General features: G+C 36.5%; 1 protein-coding gene across 3 annotated transcripts; it reads right to left on the minus strand.

Annotated features, from left to right (window-relative positions):
* Window positions 1-1,521: 1,521 nt before the first annotated feature.
* On the minus strand, window positions 1,522-22,311 carry LOC103967093 (ubiquitin C-terminal hydrolase 13). 3 transcript variants are annotated; one of them, XM_009380338.3, is made up of 32 exons: window positions 22,086-22,311; window positions 21,691-21,760; window positions 21,241-21,391; window positions 21,008-21,165; window positions 20,232-20,497; window positions 19,919-20,137; window positions 19,732-19,840; window positions 19,533-19,648; window positions 12,498-12,596; window positions 11,596-11,705; window positions 10,751-10,825; window positions 9,808-9,886; window positions 9,569-9,715; window positions 9,132-9,212; window positions 8,907-9,026; window positions 6,899-7,021; window positions 6,551-6,628; window positions 6,374-6,462; window positions 6,167-6,275; window positions 5,702-5,770; window positions 5,526-5,633; window positions 4,786-4,841; window positions 4,473-4,650; window positions 4,294-4,395; window positions 4,144-4,215; window positions 3,880-3,945; window positions 3,174-3,239; window positions 2,972-3,058; window positions 2,731-2,847; window positions 2,515-2,589; window positions 2,286-2,372; window positions 1,522-2,138 (listed from the first exon to the last, which is right to left on the minus strand). In XM_009380338.3, exons 1-32 carry the CDS (start codon window positions 22,113-22,115, stop codon window positions 2,097-2,099), a joined length of 3,354 nt encoding a protein of 1,117 aa, XP_009378613.2. In that variant the 5' UTR covers window positions 22,116-22,311; the 3' UTR covers window positions 1,522-2,096. The 3 variants fall into 3 exon arrangements, with proteins under 3 accessions (XP_009378613.2, XP_048429317.1, XP_048429318.1); XM_048573360.1 differs by having other exon boundaries at window positions 22,066-22,311; XM_048573361.1 differs by lacking the exon at window positions 22,086-22,311 and adding an exon at window positions 21,542-21,611 and having other exon boundaries at window positions 21,691-21,750.
* Between the last annotated feature and the right edge of the window lie 471 nt (window positions 22,312-22,782).

Consider the following 22,782-nt stretch of genomic DNA (forward strand, 5'->3'; position numbering starts at 1 on the left):
ACCACTGGTGCGGGTTTCACTAAATAAAAGCATATTTCCATCGAAATTGGGATGAAATTGGTGAACAGGTCAATTGGTGTCGAAGGGAGGGTTATTTTCCCATCATCAACGGTGACTGAAATTGGAAACAATGGTCGGGTCGGGTCGGTAGGTTGAAGGAAGGTCAGGTTTCCTCCTTTCTCCCCTTCTCTCATTTCCCTCCCTTCTCCCCCCTTCATTTGTCCATGTCTCTCCCTTTTCTGTCCTTTCTTTTCCATCACAGCCGTCTATTTCCTTCATTTCTTTTCTTTTCTTCTCATCTCAGCCACACATGTGGTAGAAACTCAGTGCTCCAGATTTTCTGGAGCCTTCTAAAGGGGTTAAATTTACAATTATATCCCCGACTTTAAATGCTAATAACTCCTTCGTTATAATTCTGTTTCATGAACGGTTTGCGCCTATACGTTCGTGAGATCGAACTCTATCCAAATATTTCAAGAAACATGATAAAATATGTCCTCGTAAGATTTCATTTAACCGCCTAGGAGCACTTCTGCCATTTCCACTTAATCGATAGATTTTACAACGTAAATTATAATAATTTCTGGTAACAAAATTTTAAAATTCCTCAATAAAATTTTCATAACCATAACTTGATTTATTTTTTATTTTCTCCACATATTCATAATTATGAATATCTTATTCATGTATTTAAATTTACAGGGTATTACAAGAACCCTTTAGTAAATTCATTTGAGTAAATAACGCTTAGAAAACGACTCAAAAGACATGTTTCAAATTATTCTCTATATTTCTACATTTATTCTAACACCACGGAGCCAAATCTAATGACTCACAGTCACAAAAAAACAAGGACACAAGGAAGCATGCGTGGTAGATAAATGATGTTTAAGGCGTGTTTGTTTGGCCTTGCTAAGTTTCACTGGACTAAACTGGCTTGGCAAAAATTCCTAGTACGTGTTTGGTGTGAGCACGGACTAACTTTAATGCGGCTAAGTTGGACTCGTGTGGATTAAAAGCTTCGCTTGTATGGTAGATATAATAGAACACGAAGAAAAAATCTTGGGCAACTATTTTTCGTTTTCATTACTCCAGATATTAGGAAATGGGAAAGCTAAGTTGAGAAATCTATTGGATTGGAATTGAAATTAATGTTCCCGACATGAATTGCCTGATAAGCTGGTGGTTGTGCTGCTAGGGCGGTGGCGGTGGCAGCGGCAACATCATGGTGCAAGAGATGGTGGTGGATGGAGCTGGTGATGGTGACGGACATAGAAAGGCGGATGTAATAGCAGGTAGAAATGTAATTTGGAAATAGGAAGATTTGTAAGAATTAAAGTTCAAATTTGTCAATTCTTATGAACCCATACATGAGAATTGGTACATTTTGATTTCAATTTTTGTCTTTCGTCTAAATTTCAAGTTTAAAACCCTCGTTCAAACGTGAGGTTAGCGGATAAATCAACAAACGATGCTGGTTCCTGGATTCGGAAGAGGCTGCTACAAGCAAAACAGAAGCTGTTGCAGAACATCAGAACAAGGCTTCCATAACAAAAAAACAGGGTAGAGACTTACTGCCCTCAATTCACCGGCAGTGCCTGGAAAATATGTTTTACAAAAGTCCAGAAACATGTTTGGGAACTGACTAATCACGCACAACACCACCCCTGTCCACCTCGCTACCTAAACTGAACAGAAACGCGAAGAGAAACACGCAAAAAGCTAACTTGAGTGACACCAAACTGTACCTGTATACATTCACTAGTTCAAAAATCTTGTTTATTTACTGTCAAAAGGTTTACATTGAACTGATGGTGAAGTCCATTGCCACGACACCAAAAGACGAACCGCCTGTGTCTAAAACTGCAGTTAAGATCAATGCTTGCAGACACTGATTTACGAAGAGTCGTCCCCAACAACTCTGGAAAAAGAATTAAATAGCTAACAAATCTGCCTACCGAGCCTTGCCTGACACCTTTTCAAAAGCTAATATCACTGGATGGCTGCACAATCACCCTTCACCAATTCCCACTTTCACCGCCATGTGAAGAATTTACCAACGCATCTCTGGAGTGATTCATTCATCCAACAATTTCCTAGTTGTAAATTTTTACTGGCTTTTCAAACGTATGACGATTCTGCAAAAGAACAAATTGTAAAAATGGCAGTCATCAACAGGCAAGCCAACGCACAAACATATTTGAGCAAATATATAATCTACTAGTTTCAATTTAAAAGAAAAATGGTTACATAGAAGACGGACAAAACGAAACTACGCATCTCACCTGATTAGCTGCATAAGATCTTTTAGGAGCACTGTCACAGTGCTCCAGCCCAAGATATTGCTCCCAAGCACCGTAGACATCTCTTCTCTATATAGGATGGCAAATGAAAAGCAATCAATGAAAATAAATTCTTAAATTAGAAACAACTACAAAAGTAATAAACTTCTACTTCTAAGGATTTCCATATCTATAGTAAGATGTTTACTGATTTTCCATTTCTAATACACACCTGAAATCGACTAGACACAATATCCGAGTCCTGAAGATATTCTGGGCGACCTAAGGAAAGAAACGCAAACTTCCACTGGCAAAGGAAACAAAATTAATTTGATGTTGTATCAGTAAAATACAACAATCCCATTTATTCATTTAAAACGAATGAGAATGTCTATATTTCTAATGAAATTATGAAAGTGCATGATGGTAATGAGAACTTAGGTTGCACCTTAGCAAACTCCTCATCTGCAACCTGTAATTTCTTTTGCACTCGAGCTTTAACTTCAGCCAAAGTTTCACCTTCATGTATGACCAAGAAAAAAGGTTCCCCAAAGTTTTGAATTTGCTGTGAAAGAAAGGACAAATTTGAGCATATGAGACACACATCATATGATATTTGGTTTTGAAAGGCAAGCATATATCCGGAGGGGAAAAATAGCAGAACCGTGAAACTAAATCTTTGCAATTACCATTTGGTTCTGAGCTGTGTCTTTAGTGAAATGGTACACATGGATTACACGATCATTAGGACCAAGATTTTTCTCTTCCTCAGGAACCTATGAATTGAAAGGAAATGAAAAAACATCAAATAGACACTCATAACCTAAAAAACACAACCAATAACTAGAATTAAGACCCCATTGTGCATAAGCATGTGAGAGAGAGAGAGACCTCTTCAGCTCGCAATGTCCAGTATTGATCGTTTATGTTCTCAATCTTTTCACTGTGAGGAAAAACCTGCAGATATTGTACATCAAGATCAATTAGCAATAACAATAAAATTCAACTTGGTATTTATAAGTATTCTAACTGCCATATAGAGCGGAAATGTGGATAAACAGTAAGCCGCAAATCTAAATAATCCCATTCTTCCAACTAGTTATATCACCATTTGGTTGAGGAAAGAACTAGGACAAAAGGAAAGGTAGATCTCAAAGAACCATGGCAAGCCCAAAAAGCAATTAACAGAACAGTGTCATGCCACACACAAATGTGCTAGGTTTTTATGGACTTGTGCTTTAGTTTACTCACTGTTGGATTTCATGTCCTCACCATACCCGTAGTGCTTGATGAATATAAATTTTGATGAAAAGCTATGACTATCACAGAATTCATGATGTTGTACATTTGATATGCACAAATATAAAAAAGCCAATTAACACTCAGCTCACATAACAGGGACAAAGAAAACAGCGCTTTCAAAGAGTGTTCTGAAAAATTGTATACAAATAAAACCGTATTATTTAATGCTATTGTATAATTTACTTTAGAAAGAATCTGTTGCAGACCAACATATATCAATCTTTGTCTTTCACATATCTACTTCAGAGGTATGCTAGTCAGACCAGTAGTTTTCATTGGAAGATGAAGCTCAGACCTTGTAAATCTTGTGATAGAAAACTTCAAGCAGCCTAAGTTCTGCATCCGGATGAGACAATTCAACCTGCTCCACGATGAGATACACCAGTTAGAACCATAAAATCAGAGTAGTAAACTAAGCTATTAAACTATTAAGGTAAACCATCAACAAGATCAACAATAAAAGTAGGAAAAAATAAAGAGTTCTACACACTACTAGTAAATAGGAAGTTTCAATTGGTTGGATAGGATGATAGCGACACTAACAAGCCAAAAATGTCACCTTAGTTTTAAGATCATTAATTACATCCCCCACAGTGCTCTGTTTTGGCAGTCTTATGGTGTGAACAACCACCTGGTAAATGACAGATATGTCAGGAAATAATTAAAACTAACAAACCATAACTTTGTAAGATCTCGTACGTGTACTCACTTCTTCCTTAGTAGCAAGATGGAATGCAACTTTCAGAGTTTTCAAACCTTGTAATTCAGGCAGAGGGATGTCCAACACTTCATAGTACAGTATATCTGAAGTCTGCCATTAGATTGTTGTAAGAGTTTTGATCTTCTAGGTATTAAAATAAATATCACCTGGGGCTGTGGAGTTATTACCTGATTGTAGTGGACCAGCATATCAGTCAAGTGGTCAACCCCACGATACTTAATTGGCTGGGGTTTGGGTTGTTGTGAGTAACAGTTGTGTGGTGTAAGCCTAAGTTTGGATGGATCGTCCAAACCAAGTTGTTGAGCTACTCGTTCCACAACATCATCATAGGTATGAAGTTTTGACCTTAAAACCAATATGAAAATTGTAATGACAAATAATTTTTAGATCATATACAGGATATTTAATGAACACAAATGCCGCATATTGTAAATAATGTAGATGAACATTAACCAATAATAATATTATAATATAACTTACAGTTCTAGGGAGAAATCATCTTCCTTGGGTTTCTCAAGGGATCGGAAGTGAACAACCTGTGATAGATCAGATGATAAAGACTTGGTGAAATCAGGGTACCTTTTTATGAGAAACAATATTTTATTAGAAGTACACAATACTCACCTCCTAAATTCAGAAAATTGTGGCAAAAGAATATTTCACCAGCACAAGAATACATAATAAAGATATAGGATACGTTTATCTTAAATAATGCTCCTCAAGAATATTTATGATGAAGTAACTAGACATCGGACACAACAGTCATGAGAGAACATGGTCTGGTAATCTAAGATAATAAATAAAAGTCTTCCCAGAAATTAGGAAACATGACTATTCCATCTTATTATACATGACAAAAGGACACCACCTGAAGTGCACCACAGTTAACTTCTTATATAGGTGGGTGAAACAACCCCATCATCCAGAAAATAAGCATGTATTTTAACTCCTTTATCTAGCAACATGACCAGGCACGAGATCAAGCTTCAGTAACAGTCTCACAAATTTCTTATATGGGTGGGTGAAACAACCCCATCATCCAGAAAACAAGCATGTATTTGAACTCCTTTTTCAAGCAACTTGACCAGGCACAAGATCAAGCTTCAGCAACAGTCTCACAGCTATGTCAAAAGTCTGTTCTCATATGACCACCAATTCAAATAAAGCACCAACGGAACAGTAGTTTCCAATGCGTAGTTTTAAGTTTCAGGAAGTCTTACTTGACGGTTGCGCACATATTCCAGAAAAGATGGGACATCAGGATAGCGGAGATGTTCACTTTCAACTGAAGTTGGCTTCTGAAAGCAGACAATGTCTCCATCCTCAAGCTGCATACAACGACAAGAAGTTCAAATACTGACAAGCAAAAGTACTCATGAACACATTTAGAAAATACCTGGCAGGCTCGAAATATGAATTTCTTATCAATGGGTTCACACATGACAGTGGGCTCAAACTTGATTTCCTGAGAATCAGAGCACCAGTAAGAAACCATGGTTGACGACTAATGAAAGAATCAAAATAAATCAACCGACACATATAATTAGAAATAAAAGAGACCACTAATCAAGCAGTTCTACACCAGACAAATTCAACTCATGGTTCATGAACCTTGAATTCAACCGGCAAAGGCACAAGGTTTTGGGTACTTGTTTATGGATGAAACAAACAAATTATATTCGTTATGAGAGAACCCGAAATTTCTTCAACTGGACAAGGTTACTGTCATGAACTGACTAATGTGCCATCCTTGCCAGCTAAATTGCAAGTTTCATAGTCATAAGGACATATACAATGTAGTCCTAGAAGTTCCCTACAGAATGACACAAGGAACTGCCATAAGTTGTAATTGCATACAAACCTCATATAGGTCAATCTCTTCCTCGGGATCATAGCCAGCCATTTCATTTAATTTTGACAAGATTTCAGCTGCCTTACCAGTACTCTTCACAAAAAGTCTTCCAACATATCTGACATTATGGAGAAAATACGCAAAAAACATAAACCTTCATATTCTTCAACAACTTGTAAAGATTAAAATGTCAAAATAAATTTTAAAAAAATGTACCGCAGTTCTTCTTTTTCTGGATCATAAAGCTTAAAGAAAAGCAGGATATCATCCTTTGTTTTGTCAGGTGGAGCAATATGGTGTAAATCCTGAATAAAATTGCAGAAAATCAGAGAAAATGCTACAAAGAACATTCCATACAAGAATGACACAATGTTTAGTTGTAAATACAATTACCGGCCCAAGCTCTACTTCTAAGAATAACTTTAGTTCTGCATTATGAACCTTGTTTGATACCTCCCTCAACTGTCCAACCTACAATGATTGAAAGAAAGACTGAGCCGCGCACATAGACTTCTATACAGAAACCAAAATAATAGGGCATCAGATATAATGCAACATGAGAGAACTGCTTCAATAACCCACAAGTAAAAGACAGATAGTATGACTTTTCATTTTCATTTTATAAATCGCACTATCTGAAAAGCATTAGCTTGTACATGCGAACGTCATCAGGAGCATTGAAGAAAAAGGAGGAAAAAATAAACTTAAAACATAGACATAGTAACAGCACAAGATAAGTACAGATTGTGTTTCCTCCATAGGTGTCAACGGACGGTTAGGACGATATGTATGGTTTTGACGCTTTGCCCACAGCCAAAAACGCTGAAATTGCACTGGTATGCCAAACTCTTTTGCAACGTCCTCCTGAATGAATCATTATGGAAAAAAATTAAGAAGCGCAGGAAGGAAACACAATCAACGTTAATTGAAGCACGTCACCACCAAAAAGAAAACACAAGAATATATAATAATTTAAATAAATTTCAGAATGGATATAATCACCATATGCTAGATACCTTGAAGTCCACTTACAATACTAGGCAAAAGGCATAAATCCCTTAGAATGATTCACTGAAATTTGACTCACATTAGCAGAAATTTTCACTGAGCTACCAGCCAGTTCACCAACAAATTTTTTAACCTACGATCCATGTAACAAAAAAGCTACCTATAAAACTGCATAGGAGCTCTAGCAGGCATTCTCAAAATCTTTTACCTTTGATTTTTAAATCTCAACAGGGAAGCAGAAATTTAAAAAAATCGGGATACAAATTGAGAAATCATAGTTGCAGAAATTTAAAAACAGCTGAGCACCTTACTCCCAAAACAAAGAAGAGTATGCCAAGAAAATCCAGAAGAGCATGTATACATACCATTCAAGCCTCATTTGGCACATCCCAGATGATGCCAGGCTATTACAAGTGTTGATTGGGACTAAGTTAGAGGTACTTTAGCTACCTACACTTTCTCTTATGTTTTCTACTCGACTCTTGTTTTTTCATTTTATTTAGTTAGGCCTATTTTCGTACTTTTGTTATCCTTGGGTTTTCTTAGGTTTAGGTTCTATAAATTTCCAATTGCAATCCCTTTGAGAGGATATGGATGATTGAATAAAGTTACAGCAGTTTTCCTTCCAATATTTCTTCAGTGCTACCGGCCACTAAGTGCAACAGTGTTTGGACAGTTGGATTTTAAGACTGGTCAACAAAATTAAGCCGTGGATTAAATCTGACGGTCAAAACCCTTGTTACACTTAGTGACCAGTTGCAGTGGAGGAAAATTGGTTTGCTTCTACCAGGATTGTGTGTTGCAACCTAAACCTAACCCTACATGCAAAGCCACCGGGAGTGTTCCTACAAATTTAAGCCCTGCATCATAAGTTTAACAATTACTCAATGGCATCAAATTTAAGCCACTCGGAGGAAAAATATAAATACCCACATCTCACCATGAAACTTAATCGAATTAATATATAAAAAAAAAAAAAAAGAAAAAAAGAAACAAGGACCTGCCATCCCGAATCCATGGTGGAAACAAATAGAACATACTTTGGTATACCTATAAATATTTTGTTGCACAGGAATCCAGTGCTCAAAACCATGACATGATTATCAATGTTGAATGAACGCCAAATCTAATCAGACATTTGTTCTCTGTGTATCACTTCAATTTCCAGTTGCCATAATATTATCATGTTTACTACTTTTCTAATTGCCTAAAGCGCAGACTCTCAATAATACACACACACCCCCTCAATATTTTAGGTTTATATATACAAAGTCGGAGAATTTTCTTAAATAGGTAAGAAGCTGCCTCCATATTCCTCTGTGTATACTTCTGCTTCTGTAGAATGATTACAGTTACTTAACCGCAACCATGGAAATGAAAATAAAATATGACACAAACAGGTCAGTTAAATGTTATGAGACAATGTAAGAAGACTTGAAAGCATCAAGAGCACTATCCTCTGCTTGTACCTTACATTCAACCGACAAAGGTGGGAAACAGAGCCTGCTTTCTTTAAGAAAAAAGGAGAACAATCCACAAGTAACAACTCTAGCCTTTCGAGTTTTAATACACAAACTAATAACTTGCAGAACCAAAAGAGGACATAAGCGGTTATTAAAGCCATAACATATTTAGCAGACAATATGGATAGTTGGAAACCAGCGGAAAGAGAGAGCTTTTTTCTTATAGACAGAAGAAAAAAATTTAAAATCAGGTGCAAGAAGCACCTTCTGAGTTGTACCTTAAAAATGTTAAAAGGGGTCTGCTTCTGAATACGAAAACTTCTAACTTTGTCATGATCCACAATATCAAAATAAATATCTTTCCCAATTTGCTCCATGAGGTTCTCATCCCGAGCAACCTAGATGAATCATATACCTCATAAGTGTATTCAAACTAGAAACTTGTAAAAATTGACCACAGAGTCACTTGTTAATAAGGGAGACATTAGCAGCTAAACCCCGACCTTTATAACAGTGTACAGGTGTGCTTCTGCCTTTTCTTTCTTCTTGTGCTCCTTTTCTTCTTGTTCCTTCTTTAATCTCTCCTGACACAAGTCAATGAATTTATTTAGAACTTATCTCCCATAAGGTAAAAGTATATTTGTTTTCCTTTGTATAAAAGTAACTCATAAATTAACCAAGTATGTCTAGAAAGCAGTTGATATGCCAAAATGTATGAACCAAACAAGCAAAGCATGACCTTATTTGTATCTCATTTATTTCTGATTCCAAGTTCAACAGAACTTGTATCATTAGAGGAATTTGATCTCAAACAACAGGATAATTGAGATCAGCATTGTTCAGAGGTTCATTCAAATACATCATCAAATGGAGAAAGTCATGCGTCCAATTTCTTAAAATGAAAATAGCCTAAAACTTGGCCTTAATAACAGGATCTCACCCTCAGATGTTCAGCAATGTCCTTTTCATCCACATTGCAGATTATTTTATCTCTGTCACTTTCCCGTATGTACACCAGCATGTATGCATTTGAATATTTCGTGAATTTGAAAGGAGTATTATTAAATCCAGGGTTTGTCTGCGGTAACTGTTAAAATAATAAGCAAATTATGAAAGAGGAAAAAAAGTACAAAGTAAAACATCGATTCAATATTGCAGGCAGAAATTGGAAAAGCATACCTCTTCCTCACCACCATACTGCTCCTCTAGTGCCCTCTTTATATCTTCTTTTGTTACCCTCTCATCGTCAAATTTATACCTGTGAACAACATGCTTAATGACATGTGAAAATGAAAGATGCTTGATTGAAGATAAGTAGCAACCTCAGTTACTCGCATTCTCGGTATCCTATATGCATTTCTCAAAATTCAATCAAATTCTAGAATTAGCTTAAGTATACAACTTGGGATACATAATTGGCAAGGTAACACAACAACTGAGATGCCTATTATGACCCAAGGCCTCAAAATATCTGCATGGCATAGTCATTTATTATGTTAGAATTACCTTATTTGTGGTACACTGGTAAATGTGAGTGTGGTATCTACTTATCGAGGAAATTGATATGCAGGTGATGTGCTTAGTTATGGATAGATTGATAGATAAATGGTACAACTACATCCATCTTCATATGGATAGACACTGCTAAAAATCAAACTACAGTTCACCCAGAAAGGAAACCAGATGCATAAACACACAGACTTGATCACACAAAAAGATGAGAGATTGACAATACAACTATAGTGAGTCATTAATTGCCTTAAGATTCAAAGAATTCATAGATAAGGTCTCTTTTGTATTAGATAAACTTCTTGTTTTTTCCCGCTTTTCTGGAGTGGTCCACTTGCCCAATTTTGAAATTTGGATTTCTACGGTTTATAAGCAATGAAATTGTCTCTTCTCAAAAGACAAATGTAGAAAAGGGTCCTCCTGATGCTTGGAAAGAAGTAGATGAAATTTAAAATGTACAAGTATACATGTGTGCTTCCAGAGCTTCAAATAAACAATATGAAAACAACACTAGGGGGTTGATGCAGCAACGTAATGAGAACCAATCATAAGTTTTCCACACAAGCAAAACATGCGTGCACACTTGAGGGATAGATACAGAGTTGATACATACCACTGATCAGAAAGTGTTGGCCTGATAAAGGCATAATAGTGTCCACCGTGCACCCCACCACTATGCACCAAAACACTGTAAAAACCATAAATGGATAAGTACAATAGAAAAATCAACTACGAATCGAAGCTAATTCTTTTATGGGGAGATAAAAAATAGTTATCCTGAGTCTAAGGGAGACATAAAAATGCCTCAAAGTGTTCGTTTCTTCCAGAATAGCAATTTTTGTAAGAAACAAAATATTATTAACAGAAAATTATCAGCTATACATTATACGTTAACGAGCAGTATAAGACGGGAAAAAAAAAGAACAAGAAGAAGAAAAAATAGAATAGGATAAAATGAACCATTTACACCCGAAAATGTAAAATGAGATGTAAAAGTGGCTTTTACAACTCAAATTTGCATCTCTCCATTGGAGATGCTCTTAGTATTTTGAATGTCATGGATGAAGAGTTCAATGCCAATTTATTCCCCCACAAACAATATGCAACGAAAGTGAAATTCAGCACCCCTATCAGATGATATGCGTCGACCATAAAATCCTCACAGCAAAAATTGTGGCACCCTACCAACATTTATTAAAGGACGAAAATTTTTCTGTCCAGAAAAAGGAGATGCAGCTAAAAGAGCAAAGGGATTTCCCACAAAGCATGCATGAGGAATTTAGAATTCTTTCAATAACAAGAGCTACATAGAATCCTTCCCCAACTATATCAAGCACCAATAAGTGAACCTCATAACTATAATTATCACAGAGGGATCACCAGAAAGCTTCCCTAGGACATTTAACTAAAGAAAGTGGTCTCCGATACATGACAAATAAGAATGATGCTGAAACATACCTGTGAAGTGTGTAAAGGTTGCGAACGCTCCTATCAGCTTCAGGTGATAAATATTTTCCATTCTCTCGATCAAGGTCAAGTTGCAACGGGAACTCATAACGATCATTAATCTACATAAAGAGAGCATAAAGAACTCTAATCTTTTATGTCGAGAAAAGAAATGCAGTCTCTCAGTCGTATGTGCTCAAATGCAAATCACATCACTCCAAACTCATCCGCAATAAACTATTAATAGACCAATATATAATGGCGCAATACACTTAAAAGTTCTGTGAATAATTAATAAACCAATCACTATGGGAAACTAGATGGGAGAAATAAAGGAACTCAAGCTATATTTGCCGGTGAGGAACCCATATATGAAAGACCAGTCTAATTATATTATCAGTTCAACTGGTAAAAATAATAAAAAGGGTCTTGCAAGTCAAATATCTGATAATATGAACCAGTAATGGCCAGATCACAGGACATGCAAATGTAAGGATATCTTTAATGCAAACACAACACGGGTCCTTACCATTTTTTATCTACACTTTGATCCATAGTGGTTTAGTTGACTGAAAGTGAAATTCCGGTTAAATCTAATTTACTCATTTGTATTCTTTCGTTAGCATTCATACCGAACACAGCATATCAAGTAAAATATGCACTGATTGTGGATAAATGGATATATTGAGCCATTAAATACAAACAACAATTTCCCATCTTCATTTTCAAACAATTATTTGGACACAATAGTAATGGATAAACTATAATGACATTCATGGTAATCATGTAATCATCACAAATAACAGTCACAATGGCATGTCATATAAAGTTTTTTTTTTAAAGATGTTATGTGGAATAAGGCTTGGTTGTTGTTGTAAAAAGAAGATGTTATAAGAAGCTTATTGAGTTCCAACCTTCACCATTGTGTCCCGCATGAAGTCGTACTCAAATCGTTTCAGCTGAAGTTGAAGCACAGGGGGGAAGTCAATGAACAGAACACCTTTCTTGGCATCCTGAAATGATTCCACAAAGTCCAAAACGATCATCCAACAAGTATGCCAATATAACAATTTTTTTCTTATAAACAGCCAAAAACAAAACGCAACAAACTGAAGAAATAATCACACTTGTGGCCAAAGCAAGCCAACTATTAGAAATGGAACTTTACAGTCCCTCCACAAAACAAAAGACAAAGGTAGATTTAGCATGGCAAAGAGAGAGAGGAACAATAAATAGGAAAGAGGTAGACAACAGGAGGGAACCAAGGAAAAGAAAAAAATCGAACATAACCGCCCACCAAATCATTTTTATCAGTTTTTACAACTTTCCAAGATGAGATCCGCTTTTACAAGTCCTATTGGATTTTACAGAGCAATTTTGATATATCTAAGGGAAACCAACTGGTTGAAAAGACCGTCAGTTTCTTTTGAACACCCCTAATATCATGTACAGCTAGGCAAAATGAATACCTATTTCTGTGTCTTTATTCGAACTTTTTTATGCGAAACAAACTTTTATTACAGATTAAAACAATACAACAGTAAACAAGATCTCTCTAAATTACAAGACAGAGGCTTTCAAGTTCTGAGAAGCAACATTAAAGAGCGACCCCAAGTCAACAAGGCTCCCAGCTTTGCGAGGGTCTATCGTGTTAGGTTTTTTCAGCCCATGATAAGTTGTCCTAAGTCTATAAGGAATTATTTTGTTTTCCCAATTGGAGGTAGTTTCTCAATTGGAGTAGGATTCATAACTAGATTCCAATTAGGATTAATAATCCTTATTGAAGAAGACCTTTATTATGTCTATAATAAGGGGCTATTGTACTAGTTTTGAATTGGAAGGGAGCAAAACAATAAATTGTATACCGCTCAAGTGGTTAGAGTGAGAATATTGTAAAGTGTGTGCGAGAGAAAAGAAAAGAGATAGTGTATTTCTTCTTCTTGTTCTTTCAGGTTTTTCGTCAAGTCCTAGTTCTAGAGATTTGGCAAGATTATTGGTTGTACTCATTATTGATGCAGTGAAATACTGTTGTTGCTGTCCCGTGAACGTAGGCACATATTGCCGAACCACGTAAATTCTTGGTGTTATTTATCTTGGTTATTTGTTTTCGATTTCCGGAGTTTGTTCTATTTTTCCCATTCTTAAACACAATATTCTCAACAAGTGGTATCAAAGCCAAGTTTGGTTGATATCGTTTAGAATGGAGGGTGCAACCCACTTTAATTGGATTACATGGAAATCAAGAGGAGGACATGCTTTACTGAAGGTGTTAAGAGCAAGCCAACAAGTATGTCTGATGCTGATTGGACCAAGATAAAGATAAGTGATGTTTTCTGGCAAAGAAGTTTATAATTGCCTTTGCCAATGATGATGGTAGTTCGATCAGGGGGAGCTTGGTTATGGGTAATTTGATCACGGGGAGTCTGGTCATGAAAAGTTTGATCAATGGGAGTTTGGTCAAGAGGAGCAATCCTATTTTTTGGTATACCTTCCTCATGGTTTGGAGGGGGAGATTGTTAGGTTTTTCCAACCCATGATAAGTTGTCCTAAGTCTATAAGGAATTATAGTCTTAGAGGATTAAATTGTTTTCCCAATTGGAGTAGAATTCATAACTAGATTCCAATTAGGATTAATAATCCTTATTGAAGAAGACCTTTATTATGTCTATATAAAGGGGCTATTGTACTAGTTTTGAATTGGAAGGGAGCAAAACAATAAATTGTATACCGCTCAAGGGATTAGAGTGAGAGAATATTGTGAAGTGTGTGCGAGATAAAAGAAAAGAGATAGTGTATTTCTTCTTCTTGTTCTTTCAGGTTTTTCGTCAAGTCCTAGTTCTAGAGATTTGGCAAGATTATTGGTTGTACTCATTATTGATGTAGTGAAATACTATTGTTGTTGTCCCGTGGACATTGGCACATATTGCCGATCCACGTAAATTCTTGGTGTTATTTATCTTGGTTATTTGTTTTCGATTTTCGGAGTTTGTTCTATTTTTCCCTTTCTTAAATGCGATATTCTCAACATATCGTACGCAACTCTTGATTTGCAAAGAGGCTGTTTCCACGACTCGTACCCATGACCTTTCAGTCAAAAAGGAGCACCTTTCTGAGAAATAACATAAAACAAATAATTACAGGACGGAGGCTTTCCATTCGACCAAATAACAGAAAATGAGATCTCTCTGAATTCCAAAGCTAGAGCGCTACAAAGAAGTCCAACAGCATGCCCTTTCCCATAAGTATTCCACCTCCTCACCACAATATTCTCCAAATTTCGGCTTTTCCTATCCACCCAAAAAAATTGCCATCACAACACACCTCCCTAGCACTAACCCCCTTTTCTTTCCATAAAAAAACTTAAGCCTTTTACATAATAACTTATTAGATGACACTAAAATGGACCAACATAATCCTGCCTCCTAATTAACCAACCCCACAAAGAAAAAGCTACTAAACAGAGCAAGAATAAATGATCCAAAGTTGCAAAATTTTCGGAGCCTTTCTACACAATACACCAATGGAAAGAAAAAGAAACAAAGGGTTTGCTGGGTTTATTCCAGCCCACGATAAGTTGTCCTAAGTCTATTGGGAATTAATAGTCTTCGAGGATTAAATTGTTTTCCCAATTGGAGTTGTTTACCCAATTGGAGTTAGTTTCCCAATTGGTGTAGGTTTTATAACTAGTTTCCAATTAGGATTAATAATCCTTATTGAAGAAGACCTTTATTATGTCTATATAAAGGGGCTATCATACTAGTTTTGAAAAAAAGGGCAAAGTGTGTGCGAGAGAAAAGAAAAGAGATAGTGTATTTCTTGTTCTTGTTCTTTACAGGTTTTTCGTCAAGTCCTAGTTCTAGAGATTTGGCAAGATTATTGGTTGTACTCATTATTGATATAGTGAAAGATTGTTGTTGCTGTCCCGTGGACGTAGGCAATATATTGCCAAACCACATAAATTCTTGGTGTTATTTATCTTGGTTATTTGTTTTTCGATTTCCAGAGTTTGTTCTTGTTTTTCCCATTCTTAAACGTGATATTCTCAACAAGTGGTATCAGAGCCAAGTTTGGCTGATATCCGTTGAGAATGGAGGGTGCAATTAAGATGAATCTCACCCACTCCAACTGGGTTACGTGGAAATCAAGAATGGAGGACATGCTTTATTGTAAAGATCTCCATGAGCCAATTGAAGGTATTAATAGCAAGCCAGCAAATATGTCTGATGCCAATTGGACCAAGATGAATCGTAAAACTATTGGTACGATTAGACAATGGGTGGATCAGAGCATCCATCACCATGTGTCTAAAGAAACTGACGCGCAAGCTCTTTGGAAGAAGTTAGAATCCCTCTTTGAGAAGAAGACCGCTACCAAGAAAGCATTCCTTATCAAAGAGCTTGTCCACATGAAGTATGCAGAAGATGTTAGTGTAACCGAGCACTTGAACAACTTTCAGAACGTGATCAAGCAGGTAGCCACTATGGGTTTGAATATTGAAGAAGAGCTGCTAGCACTTTTATTGCTAGGATCCTTGCCAGATAGTTGGGAAACCTTCGTTGTAACTGTAAGCAATTCGGCTTCTAATGGCGTACTGTCGATGGATGTTGTTAAGGATAGCATGTTTAATGAAGAAACAAGGAGAAAAGTTTCAGGTGCAGGCGCTGGACAACTCTTTGTCATAGAGAAAAGAGGCAAAAATTCTGGTGAGACGAGATTCAATGGTGACTGCCACTATTGTGGGAAAAAGGGTCACATGAAGAAACATTGTCGTAAATGGAAAAATGAACAAAAGGATGGGAACAATATTGCAAGTATTGTGACCTACGATGAAGAGCTTCTTTAATGCAGATGATTGATGGTTTTATGGCAAAGAAGTCTATAATTGCCTTTGCCAATGACAATGGGTATTACGATCAAGGGAAGCCTGGTCAAGAGAAGTCTAATCAAGAGGGTCTTGATTAATGAGTAGTTCGATCGGGGGAGCTTGGTTATGGGTAATTCGATCAGGGGGAGTCTGGTCATGAAAAGTTCGATCAATGGGAGTTTGGTCAAGAGGAGCAATCCTATTCTGCATGGTCTGGAGGGGGAGATTGTTGGATTTTTCCAGCCCATGATAAGTTGTCCTAAGTCTATTGGGAATTAATAGTCTTAGAGGATTATATTGATTTCCCAATTGGAGTTGTTTTCCCAATTGGAGTTGGTTTACCCAATTGGAGTTGGTTACCCAATTGGAGTTGGTTTACCCAATTGGAGTTGGTTTACCCAATTGGAGTTAGTTTCTCAATTGGTGTAGGTTTTATAACTAGTTTCCAATTAGGATTAATAATCCTTATTGAAGAAGACCTTTATTATGTCTATATAAAGGGGGTATCGTACTAGTTTTGAAAAAAAGGGGCAAAGTGTGTGCGTGAGAAAAGAAAAGAGATAGTGTATTTCTTGTTCTTATTCTTTCATGTTTTTTGTCAAGTCCTAGTTCTAGAGATTTGGCAAGATTATTGGTTGTACTCTTTATTGATATAGTGAAAGATTGTTGTTGTCCTGTGGACATAGGCACATATTGCCGAACCACGTAAATTCTTGGTGTTATTTATCTTGGTTATTTGTTTTTTGATTTCCTGAGTTTGTTCTTGTTTTTCCCATTCTTAAACGCGATATTCTCAACAGGGTTGCCTTCTTTCCAATTAATCATAGGTGTTTAACTTACCATGAAATGTTCCAAGCTAAGACTTGCACCCTTGGAGGAACTTTGGCTTTCCAAACTACAAGAGATGGAGCCGGGATATCCGAAAGGTGTATTGGGAGTGACTTAGAATACGCCACAGAATGTTCCAATTTCCACACTCTCCTGTTCGCTTTAGGAGGGACGAGGGAAACTGATTCTAGAGTTGCAACAACAACTCAAAATAATTCTTGGAATAAAACAATTAGAAATATTGTGATTACGTGCAGAGATGGAGATATAACGAACAAAACCTGCATCCCCAACCCATCCGTCTTACCAAAACCTCACTTTGAACTGTGCCCTTTAGAAATATATGTCCACGGGCAGCAACTTGTATCTCTTGCCACAAACTTAAGATCCCACCAAATCAGATAAACCATATTTCTGAATTTGTTTTATACCCTTACAGCTGCCAAGAACAATCCAGTATTTTAGTTCGTTATACCCATAGTATAATAACTCGTTAAATTTCCAAAACCCTGAAGGTTTATGAACTTGGATTGTGTAGAGTACAGCCATTCCAGCAATCAGGAAAATAAGTTTAACAGCTGCCAACCTATTTCTTCCTCTCCCTCAAATTTAACACCTATTACCACGCCTCAATCTTATTCATCAATTTGAAGGGCCTATGAATGCCCAACCCTTGTGACTTTTGCTTTTCATAATTTTCGTCTCTTCTTTAGATTAAAAAAAAAAAAAAAAAAAAAAATCACCTATTCACCATCCATTTGCAATCACCTAGTCACCATCCATTTGCAATCATCTTTTCTTTGTCTGCCTCAAGTTAACACCTTCAACTGGCTCATGGAGATCTTTACAATAAAGCATGTCCTCCATTATACTTCCCATAACCCAGTTGGATGAAGTACACACATGCTTTCTCCAGGACCTTATTTTCAATGTACTTCCATGACTCACAATTAACCCATCACAAAGAATAAACAAACAACCAAAACACCACACACAAAAGAAAATGCACACCATGAACACAAAGAATTATAGTTCTTCGGCCAAAACTTGCCTATGTCCACTCCGGTGATTACCGAGATATTTCACTAGCATGCAAGCCTCTTTGTTTTACAATAAAAACCCCCTTTGCTGTCACAAACCCTAGGTTTTAATATCTCTCATCCGGTCACCCTTCACTCTCTCAAAGTGTTTCGCTCTGCCGTTCGTGTGAATATTCAACCCACAACACGCCTTTTTATAGTACATAGACTGATGGTTGCATGCCTATTTTCTGATTAAGTTTCCTATTCTATATGGAATTGGACAGTAAACTTTCTTCCCTATTCTATATGGAAAAGGAAAGTACAATTTCTTTCATATTCTATATGGAATAGGAAAGTACACTTTCTTCCTTTTCCAATTAGGCTTCTAGGATTCGTCATCTAAATTGGACAAGGAAACTTAATTCTTTCCTAATCCTTTTAGGACAAGAATCTGTGCACCGTTAGTTTGCCTCATATACTCCTAAAAAAAAAAAAAAAAATAGTTCACTAACAATTGATGAGCCAATTCCTAACTTTGGAACAGGTGAGTAATTTCATCATGGTGCTAAGTGCACCCTCCATTCTAAATGGATATCAACCAAACGAGGCTCTGATACCAATTGTTGTGAATTTTGCGTTTTAACGAACAAAACTTGAAAATCAAAAAACAAAACAACCAAGACAAATCACACCAAGAATTACCGTGGTTCAGCTATATGTGCCCATGTCCACGGGGTAGCAACAACAATCTTTCACCATATCCATAGCGAGTACATCGAATAATCTTGCCAAGCCTCTAGGATTAAACATGACAAATAACTTAAAAGAACAAGAACAAGGAACAAAAAATACACCCATATCTCTTTTCTTTTCTCTCGCACACACTTTGCCCTTACAATATTCTCTCACTCTAACTCCTTGAGTGGTATAAGTTACACATTGCCCTTACAATATTCTATCACTCTAACTCCTTGAGTAGCATACACCTTACTGTTTTGCTCCATTTTAAAACTAGTGCAATAGCTCCTTTATATAGACATAATAAAGGTCGTCTTCAATAAGGATTGCTAATCCTAATTGATATCTAGTTATGAATCCTTCTCCAATTGAGAAACCAACTCCAATTGGGTAAATAATTTAATCCTCTAAGGCTATAATTCCTAATAGAGTTAGGACAACTCATGCAAAATTGCACCAATTATCCGCATCCTGAAAAATGACTTAGAGTTACCAACCTGTAATCCATACTGTTCAGCATGATATTTGTTATCACCCTCAAGACGTTCCACTTCAACATACTTATCAAAAGAAGCATAAACATCACGACAGCCTTTGACGTCAAGCTGAAGGTCTGCCAGGCACATATTAAAAAATGTTAGCATTATGCAAAGAAGTATAAACATGGGAGAACTCAAAACAGAAACAATGTAGTACCATAAAATGATTCCTTTCTTGTAGATTTGTAGTCCACGTTGATACATTCAATGTAGTTCATATGGTGTCCTTCAAATAACTTCTGTATAGTTCCCTCTACAACAGTTCCCTGGTAACAGGAAAAATAGTAAAACTTTTCATTAAGTATTTTGAAAATTCATCAAACTAAGTTAAGTTAGAATCTTACCTTCATTTTATCCTCAAGTTTTTCACACAAAACTCTATTGAGTTCTTGTACATCATGCTGCATAAATGAATCATATGTGTCCCATCCAAAAGACTTTGTCAGCTCTTTGGTTGCCACACTGTTGTCACTGTACTGGAGCTTGTAAAATAGACTCTGAAGAGCCAATGGTATGCTTTGCGATGGCAAATCATTCTCAGTTGTGGGCATATGGTAAACAGCCTGAAAAATAAATCCAAGAAATTGTTTTCCTCACGGATCTCTAAACAAATAAGTTAGTACGAGGGAGAAGAAAAAAATGTCGGCAGCTGCTAACCTTTCTGAAATAAGGAATATGATACAGAGTCTGGAGGAGGGAGTTCATGTAGCACGTTGCTCCTTGGTTCTTAAGCCCCACATAACCTGTCTCCTTTTTTGAGTCATATGTCCAGTAATCTACAACCCTACGAACGAGAACCTCGGCTTCAACTATAATCGTATCATTTACAAGATACCCTCTACTGGGATCGTAAAGTTCACTGAGAGGCATAAAGGATGTAAAACCCCAATCACTTTCTCGCGCATTGAACTGATGTTGTGTGTCTGTATCACATAAATACATTGAGTTAAAAATCTATAAACACATTATCGTTTAATTTTGCAGGTTCTTGTCAGTGAGTATACAAAATGTCAGAACCAGCTTAAAGAAGTGGTAAAAGACTATTGAATTTCTAAATCACATGAGCTGAAATCACCAAGTACCAGACGCAAATCAAAAGGCCAAACATAGATAAGTTAGACATTCTGAATTTCCCAATGACATAATGCACTCCTCACAACGAAGTAATCTACTGGACCAAAACTTTCATTGGGCTCCAATTCTTGTAATGAACCATGAATGATTTCTCTCCCACCAGATCCACTTATTTTCATCAACATAAGAAACCATTTTTTGCTACAATCTTGATTTCAACATTTAAATGCACACCCGTTCTAATAGATAGAGAATCACACTAACGTCATAGATTAAGGCCGGAGATTCTTATTATGTCAAATGATCTAATTTGAAATTTAATAAGCAGTGGAAGAGTAGAAGAATCTCCAAGGTGTTACCTTTTCGTACTGAATACTTGTTATGCATTTGATTGATAACCCCCAAGCTAAATTGTGCATATCTACTCCACCCATATGGCAAACTTGAAGAATCCGCAACATCCAAATACATAGACAAATGATCCACATTATTTCCCTTTGGAAAAATAAGCACGCGCCTGCCAAGGAAAAGCAAAGAGGAACGTATCAGAGCAAGTGACGATGTAAAACAAAGAGAGAGAAATGACCAGTACCATTTGTAGCCGCCAACAACAAATGCATCGGAATAATGCTTCTTTGTATTCATCCTAGTAAAGTTGTCAATTCTCCATGTGAATCTTGATGATGGAGGATCCTCCACTGGCTGGTTCTCCACATTATTAGCAGTTTCAGGTTGTGCAACAACTAATAATTTGCAAAGGAACAAAAATAAATACATAAATACGTTACAAATTTTTCATGCTGTTAGTTGTTGAAATAACAGTACTGTGAGAAATCAAAAAAACTAAACTCAAAAGATCTATTTCAGTATCCAACAGTGCAGAAAATGTATACATGAATCTTCTTGGATGGATACTTTATGAGCACTTCCTTACAGTTTTGCTTTCAGAAGCATGAAAATAATCTTAGTCAACACAACCACGTGTCAGACAATCGAAACACCAAAATTACTGGGAATGGACAAGCTGTACAGATCATAATACCTTCCATGGGCTGGTGATTGTTTTCGGGCAAATCCGAATGCGGGACAAGCATCTCCTCGTCCTCTGGTTGCTGAAACAAACACACAAGTGTGACAAAGAATTTTGAGCATTTTCCAAAAGCAAACCCTTATTATTGTTTCCAACAGAACCCTAAATTTCAGACAACAATGGGTAGAATCATAGACATACTATAGAAAATTGGAAACCAAAGCCCTAAACAACCCCAAATTTCAATTTGAGTTCTGGAAAAAAAAAACCCCAAATTACAATAATCTTATGAACTAAATACAAATTTGAACCAAAGACCACCTCTGCTATCGGCATATACACCTACACACGCATATGCAAACACCAAACACATAGATGAATGCATACTTAGAGAGAGAGGCGCATACATCAATAGGGGCAGGCGTCATGACTGTCATGGTTGAATGAAGCTGTGGAATGAGATATGGGAACAGCACAGAGAGAGGTGAGAGAGAGAGAGAGAGAGAGAGAGAGTAAAGGGTTGCAGTAAGAGATTAGAAGTGCAAAGTGGCGATCACCAGAAGCTGGTCGAGGAGAGAGAGGGCGGGTGGGGTGGTGTAAGGGAAGAGAGACACGGTGTTTTTGGTAAATCAACCGACGGGAACATGGGCCATGCGACGAGCTAGATATGCATTGGGCTTAACCACCAAATAAACAAGTACAAGAAACCACACTATTTATACTTTATGGACTAATTTGTAAGTGTATTTAATGAAATTTATTTTAGGTTCCAGAGTATTTTAAGTTTTTTTTTTTTTTTTTTTAACTATGAATTGATTTTAAAACATTTTACCAAAACACGCTTCCAATTATTTTAAAAACACTTATAAATGAGTTATATCTTGTCGGAAACTTTTTATAGATGCAAGGCTAAAAACGAATTTTGACCTTCCTTTCAAAATGAAAAATTTTAGTTAACTCGTATAACCTCACGCTACATCAAACTTTGAATATAAATTGTCTTTTTCCCCGTATGACATAGCTATCATCAATACACGATGAAATCAACAATAAAACAAAAATTTATCAATAAAATCACACTCAATAATTAAAACCCTTACCATC

This window comes from the organism of the source record quoted next, unplaced genomic scaffold (assembly GCF_019419815.1).
Source record: "Pyrus x bretschneideri cultivar Hongxiangsu unplaced genomic scaffold, Pyrus_bretschneideri_v1 Contig67, whole genome shotgun sequence".
NCBI classification, from domain to species: Eukaryota; Viridiplantae; Streptophyta; class Magnoliopsida; order Rosales; family Rosaceae; genus Pyrus; species Pyrus x bretschneideri.

Bases quoted from the DNA above. Each gene is read 5' to 3' on its own strand.
- LOC103967093 (XM_009380338.3), bottom strand. From the start codon at position 22,115: ATGACAGTCATGACGCCTGCCCCTATTGAT. The intron at 21,761-22,085 runs GTATGCGCCTCT...TGTTTGTTTCAG, and splicing joins TGACGCCTGCCCCTATTGAT to CAACCAGAGGACGAGGAGAT. The intron at 19,649-19,731 runs GTACTACATTGT...TGTGCCTGGCAG, and splicing joins AAGAAAGGAATCATTTTATG to ACCTTCAGCTTGACGTCAAA.